Genomic DNA, 15,242 nt, shown 5'->3' with positions numbered 1-15,242 from the left:
AGGTTTAAAAGATCATCTTCCTTTCCTAAATCCTCCTAAACTGTCCTATCACCTGATCAGCAGCACCGGAGAGGCCAGTAGGGGGCTTCAAAGCACACAGCCAGCTCAGCAAGCACCGGCAGCTCCACTGCTCTCGTCTACTGCTCAAAGCTGATTGCGCGTGCATGACAGCGGAGGCACGGCTGAACAGCTCCCAAAGACATCTAGGATTAGCACAAAGAAACCAAGCCACCAGACGGATGGAGTCCAGTCACAAAGGTCGCAGAATAACAAAGCAAAAAGCACAAAGTACAAAGCAAAGTATATGGGAAAGCATTAAAAAATATATATATTAAACATTAAACATTAAAAATATATCAACATACAATTCAAAGCGATAAAAAAGCAGCAAAAACAAAACGAGCAAGAGCAGACGGAGCAACCGCTACCAGCTGACACTTGAGCGACGCCATCTTGGTTGCAGTAGCAAGAAAGAATAAAGACACAAGAAAAAGACATTGTAGAGTTAAATAAAACTGGACCCACACACAGGAAGTCTGGGGAACTTCTGCAGACCGAGACCAAGGTTGAAAATATGCAGTCACTCTTCCAAACTTAGCCGCACAGTCCCTTGGTTGTCTGGAGCTGAAGAATCAACAGTGACAGAGTAAAACCCCCCTCAACTCCATTTCCGGTGTGGTAAACACCGATAGCTCTTCCATCTTATAGGGGAGGGGTCTCACTTTCCCCATAATTATAGATGGAATGATTTTGAAGCGTTGCTTCTTTTCAAGGCACTTTTGTCCAGCTCCGGATTTCCAGCAGCGTCGAGGTGTTGCTCTTCTTCTGCTGCCTATTGTTCACAGCTAATCCTATGTCTATGACAGTGGAGGCATGGCTGAATGGTTCCAAAAAAGAACAAGCAGAAAGAACCCAAGCTAATAGAAGAAAGAAAGTTGGAAAAACAGGGAAAAAATGAAGTACATAATAAAATAAAAAGGAATGTATTAAGAAAGGCGAAAAACAAATAAGAGTGGACAGAGCTACTGCCACCACTGGCTCTCGCCTGATGGAAAGAAAATGACTTTACGCTTACTGAACAAGGTGTCTGTCACTATCTGATTGTGGGGCCTACGTAGCATTCTTCACATGAATGGGTGGACAGAGTGTATAGCACTTTCTTTGCTGTATAAACAATTGAGCTGTGTTCTGGCAGTTTTAAAACTTTTCCTGACCTGTCTAAAGATCCAGTGTTTATGGTTCAAAGGAAGGTGTCAAATCTTGAGAATCTTTGTCTCAACAGATGTCCAAGTTAATACCCAACAGTATTTGATTTCAAAACAGCAATGTTCCTTTGTGTCTGAAACCCACCTATTTGTATTCAAACTAACGCCTACTTTGGGCGGAGGCAATTAAGGCTTTTAAAAAAATTGTCTGCATGAGTCTCACCTTTTACACCTTTCCTAATAAAGAGATTTGGCCATTGAATCTTCAAATGTCTTACCTATATTTTGTCACTTGTCTCACCAAATCTTTCAGAACTAAGAGAAGAACAACATCCTACAGGGGCGCAAAAAAAATACAATCACTGGTTCATAGCAAGCTAAAGTGGTTAAAAGGTTATATTTTAACTGCAATGTAGCAATGCTAATGCTCCAAGTTTGATTTTTTAGTTTTTTTTTTCTGTATGTCTGGATTTTAGATCTACTGTGTTTTAATGAACAATAAACATTCTTGAACAGAACTTCAGTCTCAAATGCAATCGATGGGGCAAAGTTTAAACACGTGTCCCGATAAAATGCACACGGAGATAAATTGCAGTGAAGACTGGGATGTCTTTTAATCGTGTTTTCTTCATTGCAGTGAAGCATGGGTCGCCCCGACGTTTGGTCGCCCCGACGTTTGGTCGCCCTGACGTTTGGTCGCCCCGACGTTTGGTCGCCCAGACCAGGGGTGGCCAACCAGTCAGAGACCAAGAGCCACATTTTTTACTGTGTTACCGCAAAGAGCCGCATTTTTTACTGTGTTACCGCAAAGAGCCACATCACACACATACCTTTACTCAGCCAGATTTATTGTAAATGTCACACACCAGCATAGTAATGACATAAATTGACTCCTACAGTACTAACAGCACAGGCCAGTCATTATCAACAATGAACATTGTGTGCACTGTCTCACACAGACAAACTCTCAGTTCAACCAAGTCCACAAACAAAAATATAATAATTTACAATAGCGTTTTTCTTTTACTATGCATGTTACTTAGTGGGACTTCTGGCATAAAATCAGAGCCTATTTTTGCGCAACATTCGCTCCTTGTGAGCTGTCATTTATTATGAATGGCTTTTAACTAGCGCGCCCACCACGTGGGTGTACACCTCGCTCTCCTATTGGCTGCTCCCAGCTGAGCACTCTCGCCTTGGTCTGCCTCGCAGGGGGTGTGGCTTTTTCAGCCGACGCTCGATCTTTGGGATACTTTTTGTGTGCGCGACGCCGTTCATTGTCGCTTCTGGTTCACGGGAGCTCTCCCACTATGTTAAAAACGTTTACTCAAATGACCTTGCTCCTACTGGGAAACTGAGGTATTTTCAACCCAAGCACATGCGCATTGGACGAAAATACCGTATTGAACTCAAGCGAAGCGCACACGCAAATAAAAATAAAACACAAATACAAACTTTGATATGGACGTAAGAGCCGCATGAAACCGGGCAGGGAGCCACGGGTTGGCCACCCCTGGCCCAGACGTTTGGTCGCCCCGACATTTGGTCGCCCCGACGTTTGGTCGCCCAGACGTTTGGTAGAGCGGACTTTTGGTAGAACGAATGTTTGGTAGAACAGGTTCAAATTATGACAAGTTTACTGTTGAAACCAGCTCTCAAAATTGTAATCATGAGGAAGTGAGTTTAATATCTAAATATCTACTGTTGACAGAGAGTTTACTGTTCTCAAAATTGTATTCATGATCAAGAGTGAGTTTAATATCTAAATTTATCTAATATCAAAATATCCAAATATCAATAAGAGCACACATTTAACACATTATGTTATTAAACAAGTAATTTTGGATTAAATGTTTCCACCGGACATCAGGGTGCCACGCAAGATCTACATCAGGGTTACCACGAGCGATCTTCATTCTATTCTGCGCGGCCACGACCTATCTCGATTCTTTCCTGGACGGCGTGCAATCACAGACGGATGACGGAACGAAACGACCACGAATTGACCGTAAGTAGCACTGTTTAATGAAAATGACCCAGATATTTTGTCACCCAATGTTAAAATCTATCAATTGCATGCCAAATGGGTGAACATATCTGTTGGGTTAATTATATATGTGCTACGTTTTCTTTAAGTTTATACATTAGTATATAATGTATAACCTTGTAATTGTTTTGATTGCAAGCCTTGAATGGGCAGGAGAGAATGCTGTTCGGGTAGAATCATCTGTGAAGACAACGGGCCAAGATGGATTCTCACTTACATGTAACGCCAAAGATGTGCCCGATGTCTCCTTGTATTGTTTTATATTATATTAAAGATAACTAAAAATGAACCTAAAATTTTGGTCCTTACGAGCTTCATGGTCAACACACCGGAAAAGAATCCGGGGGCTGCTGATCGACATCTGGCAAAGACCGTGCGCTCGGCGTCTAAAAACCCTTTGCGGGCTGGATTTTCGACGGAGTGCCTGGATTCTCGACGGTTGAAGACTAATCCAACTAAGGGAGACATCTGAGGGAATCTCTGGTGAGTCCACATGAATGTTTGCATGTTGCGACGGAGGCTCCAAATGCATGAAAGGGGCACTTAATGTGAAGGTCCATTTTGAGAAATGAGACTTGCATCCTGGGGACGACGACTTTAAAACCCTGTCAAATACTAGTCTCTGGCAGGTAAAACTAAGGGCGTCGGTGTCCTGTACTATGGTCCGGAAAAGTACTTAAACTTCGAATTGTGTGTTGCGTGTGTAGTTCTGAAAAAAATAAAAACCAAGATAACCTAAGGAAAAACAGACTAAGGGCGGAAAAGGGAAAATAAAAGTTACTACCTAATTACACACAAACTTACTACAAAATGGGGAAAATCAAAGCGCTTCAAGGGTTAAATTGATGGATAAACAAATGTGGGTTTGCTGGCATAGAGATATGATATGTTGGGTGAACCAGGGAGGGGAAAGGCAAAACATGCTATTTTGGAGAAAAAAATAGCGGGGCCTCCTCGGATGACAGGGAAATATTTAAGACTGAGGTGGCGTGAAAGTGCTGTTTTATTATGAAAAATAGCGGGGCCTCCTCGGCTGACGGGGGAAATATTTACCGAGATAGGTGGTGGGAGCATAGGAATGTTAACAGGATTGGGAGAAAGCAAATGAGGTTAAACAGAAAGAGTTTTCGAAAATGCTGCATGCTCGGTTTGTAGAAAATTGAGGCATTTATCGCGTGGTTGCCCGGAGAAAATGGTCTCTAAAAACAAGAAATGCCTGCTCAAATTGATTTGAATGAGGATTTTGAATATGTGGATGTTGAGTTAAAATTAATGGAAACACTGGCATTTGATTTGGTTCAACCGGAGATCACATTTTTTCTTGAATGAATTGTAAAACAGCAATTACAATGGATATTTCCAAGTGGTAGATGTACTTTGTTAATAGTACCTAAATTTACTGTAAATTTACCGGAATTAAGTGGCTTATTGCAGCATAGCCTGGTTTTGATTCCGTCCACTGGCGGGAATATGGTGTTTAAAAGAGGAAAAATATTTACAAAACGGCCAATCAAATGTTTTGCAGGAATTGTCACCTGCGTTTTTTTATCATACTCTAGACCAGTGATTTTCAAACTTTTTTGGCCACCGCCCCCTTCACCGCCGGGCCAAAATGCCAACGCCCCCCTCTTTACCCCTTTCCAACGAACGAAGCTTAAATAAATAGAAGACAGGCGCCTCAGATATTATTCGCTAATTTCGTTTCTTTTAATAGACCAATGCGCAGTTCACCTCGAATCATAAAAATTGATAGCTGATGCATTAAGCCGGTCGCTGTGCGCATACGTCTGTGGTTAAGCGTTGCCGGCGCGCTATTGTGTGCTCCTCTGCGGCTGACTGGATGGTGGTGGTTTCCCCAGTCGCCTGCATCGACGATAAACTCGCGACAATTAGTGATATACGGTATATGCGCGCTGCTCGTGAGCGCTCGAGCAGACAACGTTTCTTGTTTCAATAAAGCTTGTTTTTTGTCGACTTTTTATTACAGACAATCAATTTTTCCGGTCTTTCTACAAACACCAACGTCACATTTTACTGTAATTGCTCCATCGCCCCCTTCACTATTTCAACGCCCCCCATTCGCCTGTTTATTCGTCAGCGCCCCCCTGAAAGTTCACACCGCCCCCCGGGGGGCGGTACCGCCCACTTTGAAAACCACTGCTCTAGACATTCCAAATTATGTGTCGACTCGACTGCGGGGGAAGCGCTCTGTTGCTGCGGCTGCTGAGTAGATTGGAATGAAACATGTAGGCCGCGGAGCCGCCGATTTGACGGTGTTGGAATTCAATATGCGCGCAGACCGCACAAGCGACTAAAAATTATTATTTTTTGGACCCCTTCCGTGAAGACATTACAATAATTGGCTTTGGGGTGCTGAAGCAAACTTTTGGATATGGTTGTGCTTGCAGCATATTTTGATTATGGGGTATTGGCAAAATATTGTGATATAGTTGGATATCGGAAGAGGAATTAATTTATCTTATTAATGGTAGTCTTCTCTAAAAAGCGATATAATTGTGCACAGGAAAAGAGGCGACATTTCAAGATAAAAATGCTGCTTTCGCAGCGAGCGTGAAGGTCACAGTTAGGGGCTGAGAGTGCGCTTCCAATAGAACATTTCATAATAAAAGCAAAACATGGTCTGCAAGGAATGCAATTACTTTCGCATTCATTTTTTGGGTTTTAAACAGAAATATATTTTAAGGTGATAGAAAATCTGTTTAGTAAAAGTTTGATTTGGTAAAATCTTTGGATTTGGGAATAGAGAAAAATAGCAATATTTGAGCAATTTGTAGATTTCAAAGTACTCTTAATTAAAGAAAATTAGCTTATGGAGGATAAAAGTATATTAATACCGTTTTAGAATGGTTGGATTGTTCAAAATACTTTAACATAGGAGGTTGGCTGGTTGAAGAAAAAAGGGATGGGAAAATGTACAATATTATTGCATATTGGTGACAATTTGTGGGTCCTTTATTAAACATTGAAAATTGTAATTAGGCAAATGCATACTAAAAGGTTGATTTCTCAAATTTAATTATTTTAGATTTTTTGTGGTAACAGAGCGATAGGAAATAGCTCTTATTTTAAGTAAACATCGTATGAGGTGATTTGCAAAGTATATCTTAGGTATTGAGAGTTATTGGGTTGTTAAAGATATCAGAAATTAACAATGATATTAGGGATTGGATAAGCATTGATCAATTGATACTCCCAAATGACGTTGCTTTCTATTGCTTTAGGGCATACAAATTAAGAGAAATTTAGCTTAAAATTTACAGCATTGCAGTCATGGGGTTAATACACCTAAATGTTACAGTGATAACATTTGGCAATAACAAGCTTAGATGAAGGGGAAAGGAACAATTTTCCGACCTTCAACCTTTGGGTAATGCTTTGAGTAGTTGGGTTGTCTAGGAATAAAATGGAATGGGCAAAATTCAAACGGAATGCGAGATACATTGACGACAACTAAAATAAACTTTAGAGGTGAAACTATTGCCACCTCAATTGTGCGTACAAACAGCTATACTAGTAGCAATAAAGAGGGTATAATTTAATGCAAAGCACAGAGGTGAATTTTTTTATAAACAAAAAATACTAGAGTGGGAGTGTGTTTCAAAATGTCACAACTTTTCCGTTATTGCATTATTGGCAAACAGATAGCAAATCACAGCCACTCGCATGGCAGTCGCTCATGCTGACTGACTGGGGCAATGAACGGCGGCACTTTAACTTCCAAAACAAATTTCTATTCATAGATGTGTGGCACGCGGATCTAATACATTAATTACCTGGTTCCTTCTGGAATGATTATTGCTGATAGGGCAGCAAAAAGGAGTGGAGCTACCAAGAAGCCCCACTGGGGATGGTGGTTTACACCTGTGATGAAAATTTACGGGCCACTGATGTATGGGTAAACGACCCAAATTAAAAGACTAGTGATTAGCGCATCAACCTTAGGGTTCAAAGATCTACTAAGGAAAGCGAGGTGGATCCAGACTTTCCAGAGTGTGGGGTATTCCTGGCGTACTCGAGAATTTGTGGGTTTTCTCCGGGTACTCCAGTTAACTCCCACAAAATGAAATTATGGATTCTAGACTGGTTGAACACTCTAAATTCCTCTGATTATGAGTGTGAGCCTGTGTTTTTGTGTTTTTTTAATTGGCAGGCGACAGAGATATAATCTATCAAGAAAATATCAAGGTGGCAAAGAATTTGGAATTGATTTCTGAAATTGCCAATAGGCCTCGGGGATGGCGTGACAGATTGGTACAAAAACTAAAACAAATTGGGACCTCAGCTTGCCTAGCTTGAGTCATGGGAAGTCCTATGTCTCGACAGGGGGGATGATGGTAGCCTTGCTACAACGGCACTACAACATTTATGGTTTTAATCTATATGCGAAAAAAAATTTGCCGAGCATGTTTGACTTGTGCTCGGCATAACAGCCATGGGGCTCTACGGCCAAAACGCGGGCAATTCCCAAATGCTACATATCCATTTCAAAAGTTACATCTGGAATTTATTGAATTAAGTAAGATCATGCCACGATATGGAATTCCAGAAACCATCTATAGTGATAATGGCACCCATTTTGTTAATAGAATAATTGAAGGAATTGGCACTAGGTTTCATATTTTGTTGCGAAATCATTGTGCCTACCATCCACAATCGGCGGGACTTGTCGAACAAATGAATGGAACTATAAAATATAAACTAAAAAAATGCATGGAAGAAACAAAAAGGCCATGGACAAAGTGTATTGATTTAGTAAAATTATATATTAACATCACAACTTCAAATGGATTAAGCCCATATGAAGTCCTGTTTGGTAGACCTTACAAATTGCCATTATTCACTACACAATGGGAATTGGATGATGAGGCAAATCTAGCAGACGACATGAGGAAATCTTTAGAAAAAACACACCAAATTTAAGCTACTTGAGGGAGACAAAACGAAATTATGGATGTTAGACTGGTTGAACACTCTAAATTCCCCTGATTATGAGTGTGAGCGTGGATGATGGTCTGTCTTTTTGTGTTTTTTGACTGGCTGGCCACCGAGATATAATCAATCAATAAAATATCAAGGTGGAAAAGAATTTGGAAATTTGGAATTTATTTCTGAAATCACCAGTAAGCCTTTGGGAATGGCGTGGCAGATTGGTACAAAAACTAAAACAAAAGGTGTCTAAAAAGTCTATCCTGATACACAGTAAATGGCAAGCCAATTTTTCCACTGTATAAACTTTACAACTCCCTCAATCCCCGTTCTTTGGGGAAAGTGTCTGTTCAAATGAAAAACGTGTCCTACTTGTACAGAAACATATTGAAACAGTGTCTAACCTGTTACGCAGTAAATGGCAAGTCATTTTTCCACTGTGTTAACTTTACCGGTTTGAAGCTTATAGGGCATGATCTGAATTGAGTTGCGGTAGACAAAATGCACCACTGATTCCACGGTTTGGCTAATGGTGTTGAAGTGGGGCAACTAAATTATATAACTTCTGCCAAAAGGAAACAGGATTATGTGCTTTGGTTTCATTGTTTTTACCAGTATCTGTTTTAGAGTGGAGGAGATACAATTGGTGGCTCGGAATTTCAGTGTGGCGGCTGGCCTCTCTCAACGACATATTTTAGGTTGGGTTATGCCAAATAAAAATATGAATAGGGTGAATAACATCCATTACAATGGCCAAAAAAAAAATTGGATTCGCAATGAAGGAACAGCTGGCAGCCACCAGTCTCATGACTGTGCCAGGGCCGCAAAACCGGCTGGTATGCTTCTGACGGTTGACGCTTGATGGAGCAGAGGGTCGTATGCAATGTTTGAAAATGTTGCACTCAACAACACTTCCCCCAATGGGTCCCTGACTTGAGCCGTTGTAGGCCTGACCCTGAACCCAACCGGAATCGAAGAGGCACTCTGGAGTGGAACTGTCCACCTTGTGGTAGACTGTGGGAGAAGGCCTTTGGCAAATGTAAACAATTGTTCTTCACAGAGGTGGTATCAATAGCTGTTTTGGCTAATACAGTGTTCCCTCGGTTATCGCGGTTAATGGGGACCGGGACCACCTGCGGTAAGTGAATTTCCGCGAAGTAGGGATTCCCCTTCAAAAATGCTTAATTTGAATTTAATTTTTAAAAAAATTACCTTTTTTTTAATTCATTTTTTTATTTATTTTTTTAATTTTTTTTAACCCCCTGTATACAGTACACCATATAGAATACGGGTAGAGAGTGAAATTCACTTTATAACAAAAAAACTAAAATATGTTGTTTCAATGTAATATTTGTATTTTTTTTCCCCCAAAAAATCTGCGAAACTCTGAGTCTGCGGTAGCTGAACCGCGAAGTAGCGAGGGAACACTACTTTGACAATGTGTGGGTCTTGTCTTATTCCCTGCTTACACTTTTTGCTAGAACAGCATAGGCTCGATAAAGTAGCTCTAACAAATTCCGAATTACAAGGATTGTGTCAGCTCATTAGAGAGCCTACTGGTGATAACATTGATGTTCAGGAAAATGCAAATTATGAAAATTAGTTGAACGAGAACAATTTTGTTCTTTCTTTTTCAGGCCAGACATGCAACTAAGGTGAATTCTGGTTAAGACCGAGACAACAGACTTCCCCCAAGTTTCTTTGTATTTGCCATAAAATGATTAATAGCAGACATAATAAAAATATGGGGGTAATGTTAGGGTTATTATATTTGTTTGAAATTAAGTATGCTTTGGTTTATTAATGTTTATTATTATAAATTAGCAAATGTATAAACAGGGGGGAATGTTGGGTTTATTATATGTGCTTCGCTTTCTTTAAGTTTATACATTATTATATATTGGAAATGCATTTATTAACTTAGGCGCTATTTCAAGTGTGCAGTGACTGCTGGGATATATAGTCATTTTGTCAATACACCCAGGTTGACGGCTGTGATAACTTTGCACTAATAGTATCAACATACTACAACGGCGAACACACTAATTTTGCGCTACATGCACCATATGAACGCTACACCCGCACGCTAAAAACACATTTTTAAAAAGGCAACGGAAGCAAGACTGAGTTCGGTTGTACTTTATTTTGCCATTTTACAATGTACTGACGTCCTCATCACCCACAAAACCATCTTATTTTATCGTGATAACAATTTTAGTTTTGGTCTATATATAAAGCGCACTGGATTATAAGGCGCTCTGTCTATTTTGCAGAAAATGTAAGACTTTTATGTGCGCCTTATAGTCGTGAAAATACGGTATATATATAAAACCAGGGCTTGTCGTCTAACAGCAGTTATGCAAATTACTGCTCCTATTTTCATTTACCCTGTGATAAATTAATTTATTGCATATCATGACAGGTTTATGCAGAATTACAAGTTAAGAAAAGGAAATTAAGCAATTGATGGATTGATCAAATTTTTAAACAGATTTAATAGAATTATTGAAGCATTGACAGTAAATTTGCAAATGATGCATTCAATCAACACTTCATGAAACAGTACATACTTTACCTCCACAAAGCCCATCTCAAAGAGGCATTCCACAGCACCGGTAATATGCAACAGCTTTCCAGAGAAGGTTGGATTCCCTATATTTATCGATCTGAATTCTTCCACATTAGGATACCTAGTGAAAAAGATGGTTGTTACTAATTGATCTCATTGTTTTGTCCACATTTTTTTAATTTGAGCCCTTTCAAATTTGTTTCGACAAGACCTTTATTTTTACAGTATAAATGTGTGTGGGGGGAGTGAGATGCACAAAAACGAAAGACAAACACTCAGGGTTCATGGATAACACGTCTTTTCTCATTTCCAGTCGCAGGGCAACATTGAAAAAGTGGTAGTAGCAGAGTACACTTTCCCTAAGTTTACGATCCAGTGTTTTTGGAATGTGGGAGGAAAGCGGAGTACCCAAAAGAACCCACTCAGGTGGACCGACCTGGATTTGAACCCAGGACCCCAGAGTTGTCAGACCGATGCGCTAACCACTCACACACCGGGCCGTTGAAACAAGATGTAAAACAAAAGTAATAATAATCATTATAATAATGTAGGACAATTTAAATCAAACTGTTATCATGCTTTTACATTAATTGAAATATTGTGTTTTGCAAACTAGTACAGCATAAGTAAAGTAAGTTAATCTTTGCGTTGGGTCCTTCTACATGAATTTTCTAGTCAATAATTCCACCATGTGTCATGCTGAAGTCACTCTTGCTTGTCGTGAAATGTGCAAATGTCTGTTCTTTTGGAGATGGCTTCAACAAGGTATTGGATTGGATTGGATAACTTTATTCATCCCGTATTCGGGAAATTTCTTTGTTGCAGTAGGAAGAGGGTGAGGATGCAGGAATAGGAAAGGCATTTTACACAAATAGGTAGTTAATAGTAAGTCAATAAATAAATACATGAATAAATATATAAATAAGTAACCGTGTTGCTGAGATATATATATATATATATATATATACATACACATACATATATATATATATAGAAGCACATGTATACTATATGAGAATTCAGTAGGTCCTAACCCACAGCCTTTTTTTGGTTAAAGAGCCTGACAGCTGATGGGAGGAAGGATCTGCAGAAGCGCTCCTTCCTGCAGTGAGGGTACCACAGTCTACTGCTAAAAGAGCTTCGAAGGGACTCCACCGACTCGTGCAGCGGGTGGGAGGTGCTGTCCATGATGGACCTCATCCTGGTCAGCATCCTCCGCTCTCCCACTTCCTCCACAGAGTCCAAAGGACAGCCCAGAACAGAGCTGGCCCTCCTGATTAGCTTGTTGAGCCTATTCCGGTCCCTCTCCGTGCTCCCACTTCCCCAACAGACCACTGCATAAAACACGTTAGATGCCACCACAGTGTCATAGAAGGTCCTCAACAGTGACCTGCACACTCCAAAGGACCGTAGGCTCCTCAACAGGTAGAGGCGGCTCTGGCCCCTTCTGTACAGGGCATCTATGTTTGTGGACCAGTCTAGTTTGCTGTTGAGGTGAACACCCAGGTACTTCAAGTTCTCCACGATTTCAATGTCTTTACCCTGGATGTTCACCTGAGTGGTCTGTTGAGGTGTCCTCCGAAAGTCAACGACCATTTCCTTTGTCTTACTGGTGTTGATGTGCAGATGGTTTTGCCTACACCAGTCGACAAAGGCTGTGATGACTCCCCTGTACTCCAGGTCGTTCCCGTCAGTCACTCGTCCAACAATGGCGGTGTCATCGGAGAATTTCTGGAGGTGGCAGGTGTCTGTATTATGTTTAAAGTCTGAAGTGTAGAGGGAGAAGAGGAGTGGGGAAAGCACCGTGCTTCCCGAGTTCTCCAGGTGTGAAAGAGACCTGTGCATCAGGTAGGTGGTAGCATCTTCCACACCAATGCCTGGACGATAGGCGAACTGCAGAGGGTCCAGCTCTGCATTCATCAGGGGGCTCAGTTGGTTGAGAATGATCCTCTCCAGTGTCGTGATCAGGTGAGAGGTTAGTGCTACCGGCCTGAAGTGGTTTGGCTCCCTGGGGTTCGCAGTCTTTGGGACTGGGACCACGCAGGAAGATTTCCACAAGGTGCGGACCTTCTGCAGACTGAGGCTGAGGTTGAAAATATGCAGAATCACTGTGCCAAGCTGATCCGCACACTCTCTCAGTAGTCTGGAGCTGAGGCCGTCTGGACCGGTCCTTCCTTGCCTCCATCTTCTTTAGTTGTTTTGTCACCTGATCGACAGTGATGCAGAGACCAGTGGAAGAGGGGGAGGAAGAGGGGGAGGAAGAGGAGAACGAGGGGGTAGAGTTGCTTCTGGTCTGGGGGGTCAGGGGAGCAGGGGCAGGGCTGAATCTGTTAAAGAACTGATTCAGTTCATTGGCCCACTCCCCGTCTCCGGACTCCGGGGCTCTCCCACTGTTGCCTCCATGGGCTGAGATGGTCCTCAAGCTCCTCCAGACCTCTTTGGTGTTGCTTCTTTGGAGTTGCTGCTCTAGCCTCCTCCTGTAGCTGGTCTTTCCCTTCCTTATCTCTCTCTTCAGCTCCTTCTGGACCGTTTTGAGACTCTCCTTCTCCCCAGACCTAAAAGCCCTCTTCTTCTTGTTCAGGAGGGCCCTTAGATCCCTGGTGACCCACGGCTTATTGTTGGAGTAACAACGGACCTTCTTGGAGGGTACGATGTTCTCCACACAGAAGTTAATGTAATCTGTGATGCAGTGGGTCAATCTGTCGATATCTTCCCCATGTGATTTGCACAGCACCTCCCAGTCGGTTGTCTCGAAACAGTCCCTCAGTACCATGCTGGTCTATTTCGTCAATTACGAAACAATGAACTTCTGCGAATGTCTGGGTTTCTTAGTAGAAGTTTCATCCAAATTGCCATTTATTTTGCGTGTATCTTGAGAAGGCATATTGATAAGACATATCAGTGATGTGTACTCCTACTTCATTTAGAACAACCCTGGAAATGATAGGATTTGTTTGTGATTGGAGACCACTAATTTGACTTCATCAATGCAGGATATTGGTGACAAATTGAAGCAACACTGCATGGAAATACATTTTATATAATTGTAAAAGATGATGAAAATAATACCACAGGGAAACCAAAAAGTTGAAGGTGGTACGTGGAAATATAAGAATATGACTTTTTTTGGTCGGACACTGAATAGGCTGTCAGTTTAGATCGAGTGGTTGCGTGTCGAGCAGACAGGGAAAAGTACGGCCCACATTGGCTTAGTCTTTTTAAACCGGCCCGCCGACGTTGTCCAATTTTTTTATTTTTTACCCCAAGATGGCGCCGTCACGCGGAAGCCAGCCGCAGTAGCTCTGTCCACTCTTATTTGTTATTGTGTTTTACAGCCCTATCTATTTTTTAAATTAAATTTTAATATTTCTTAATACATTCCTTATCACTTTACTTTGTATTTTATACTTTTTACTTTAATGATGAGTATGTTAATACTTTAGTCCTTTTTTTACTGTTTATGTTTCAAATGTTCTGTTAACGGATGCAGTTTTTATATGTATCATATTTTGTGCTGACCCAGGCCCGTCTGTCAATTTTTTTAAAGTCAATGTGGCCCACGGGCCGAAAAGTTTGCCCACCCCTGGTGTAGAGTGTAGACTGAAGGTGTCGACATGTACTATGTAATGATAATGGGGTGAAGACAAAGACTGAAACAATCTGAAAGACTGAAATAAGGCGCGCCTCTCCAACTGCGACTATGGACGATCCACCAGAACCACCATCTCCCGCAATAAAGAATTTAACCAATCGCACACATTACTGTTAACGACACCATTCACTTAATTTAAAAATTTCATTTAACGCGACATTTATACGAATTCAGCCAGTTAAAATGGGGACGGGAGTTTAAAATCAATCAATTGGGCACGCAGTTTAAATTCAGGCATCATAAAACAAACATAGTCTTGTTGCTAAAAGAATAAGGCAAATACGCCGACAATAAACCATCGTTTGATATTAAGAGTGTAAGTCAATAAACAAACATACCTTAAAATATTGTCGGCGTATGAAAGTAATAACTTACATACGTCAAAGAAGAGTTCATTCGAATTCTCACATAACATACTAACAGCTACTGGCAACGCCATTTATAGTCGCTATGTTTGTTATTTTTTTATTATTGTAGATACGGAATGTACACAGTCGTTTCTGTCGATTGATTGCAGCGTTCAAGACCACGAAGAAAAAGAGATGCGACTTTCCTACAGGGACCCATGATACGATTATACTTCCTGTTACTTCCGGGTTACGGACCCTCACTAAATTAGAAACATTGGTTTCGGCGAGGACCAGCGCCATTCATTTCAATTGACGGCTGTCGTTTATATTTGTCGACAATTTGATTTGATCTCTTTGAATATTAAACTATATGAATTCTGTCAGAAGCTGTTTATCGCATATATATATTGTTACATCCTCAGGTTATTATCGCTTTGGCCATTGTCGGTAACTTTTTTGATTGGAATGAGCC

At 41.0% G+C, this 15,242-nt stretch overlaps 1 protein-coding gene across 5 annotated transcripts in view; it reads right to left on the bottom strand.

The window, feature by feature from the left end:
• Positions 1-14,989, bottom strand: part of ngly1 (N-glycanase 1) — a 65,588-nt gene extending 50,599 nt beyond the window's left edge. The window contains exons 1-4 of one of the 5 annotated variants that reach the window (XM_077743108.1): positions 14,759-14,989; positions 10,775-10,889; positions 1,484-1,539; positions 53-203 (exon numbers count right to left, since the gene is read on the bottom strand). In XM_077743108.1, coding sequence (XP_077599234.1) covers positions 53-203; positions 1,484-1,539; positions 10,775-10,889; positions 14,759-14,859 — 423 coding nt within the window. In that variant the 5' untranslated portion in view covers positions 14,860-14,989. Of the gene's footprint in view, positions 1-52; positions 204-525; positions 1,375-1,483; positions 1,540-10,774; positions 10,890-14,758 lie in introns of those variants that run through there. The other 4 variants (XM_077743109.1, XM_077743110.1, XM_077743111.1 and 1 more) reach the window with 4 other exon arrangements.
• Between the last annotated feature and the right edge of the window lie 253 nt (positions 14,990-15,242).

Source organism: Stigmatopora nigra, chromosome 21 (assembly GCF_051989575.1).
Source record: "Stigmatopora nigra isolate UIUO_SnigA chromosome 21, RoL_Snig_1.1, whole genome shotgun sequence".
In the NCBI taxonomy this organism is placed as follows: Eukaryota; Metazoa; Chordata; class Actinopteri; order Syngnathiformes; family Syngnathidae; genus Stigmatopora; species Stigmatopora nigra.
Note: the sequence above shows the minus strand (reverse complement) of the source record. Positions and strands in the feature narration are given on the sequence as shown.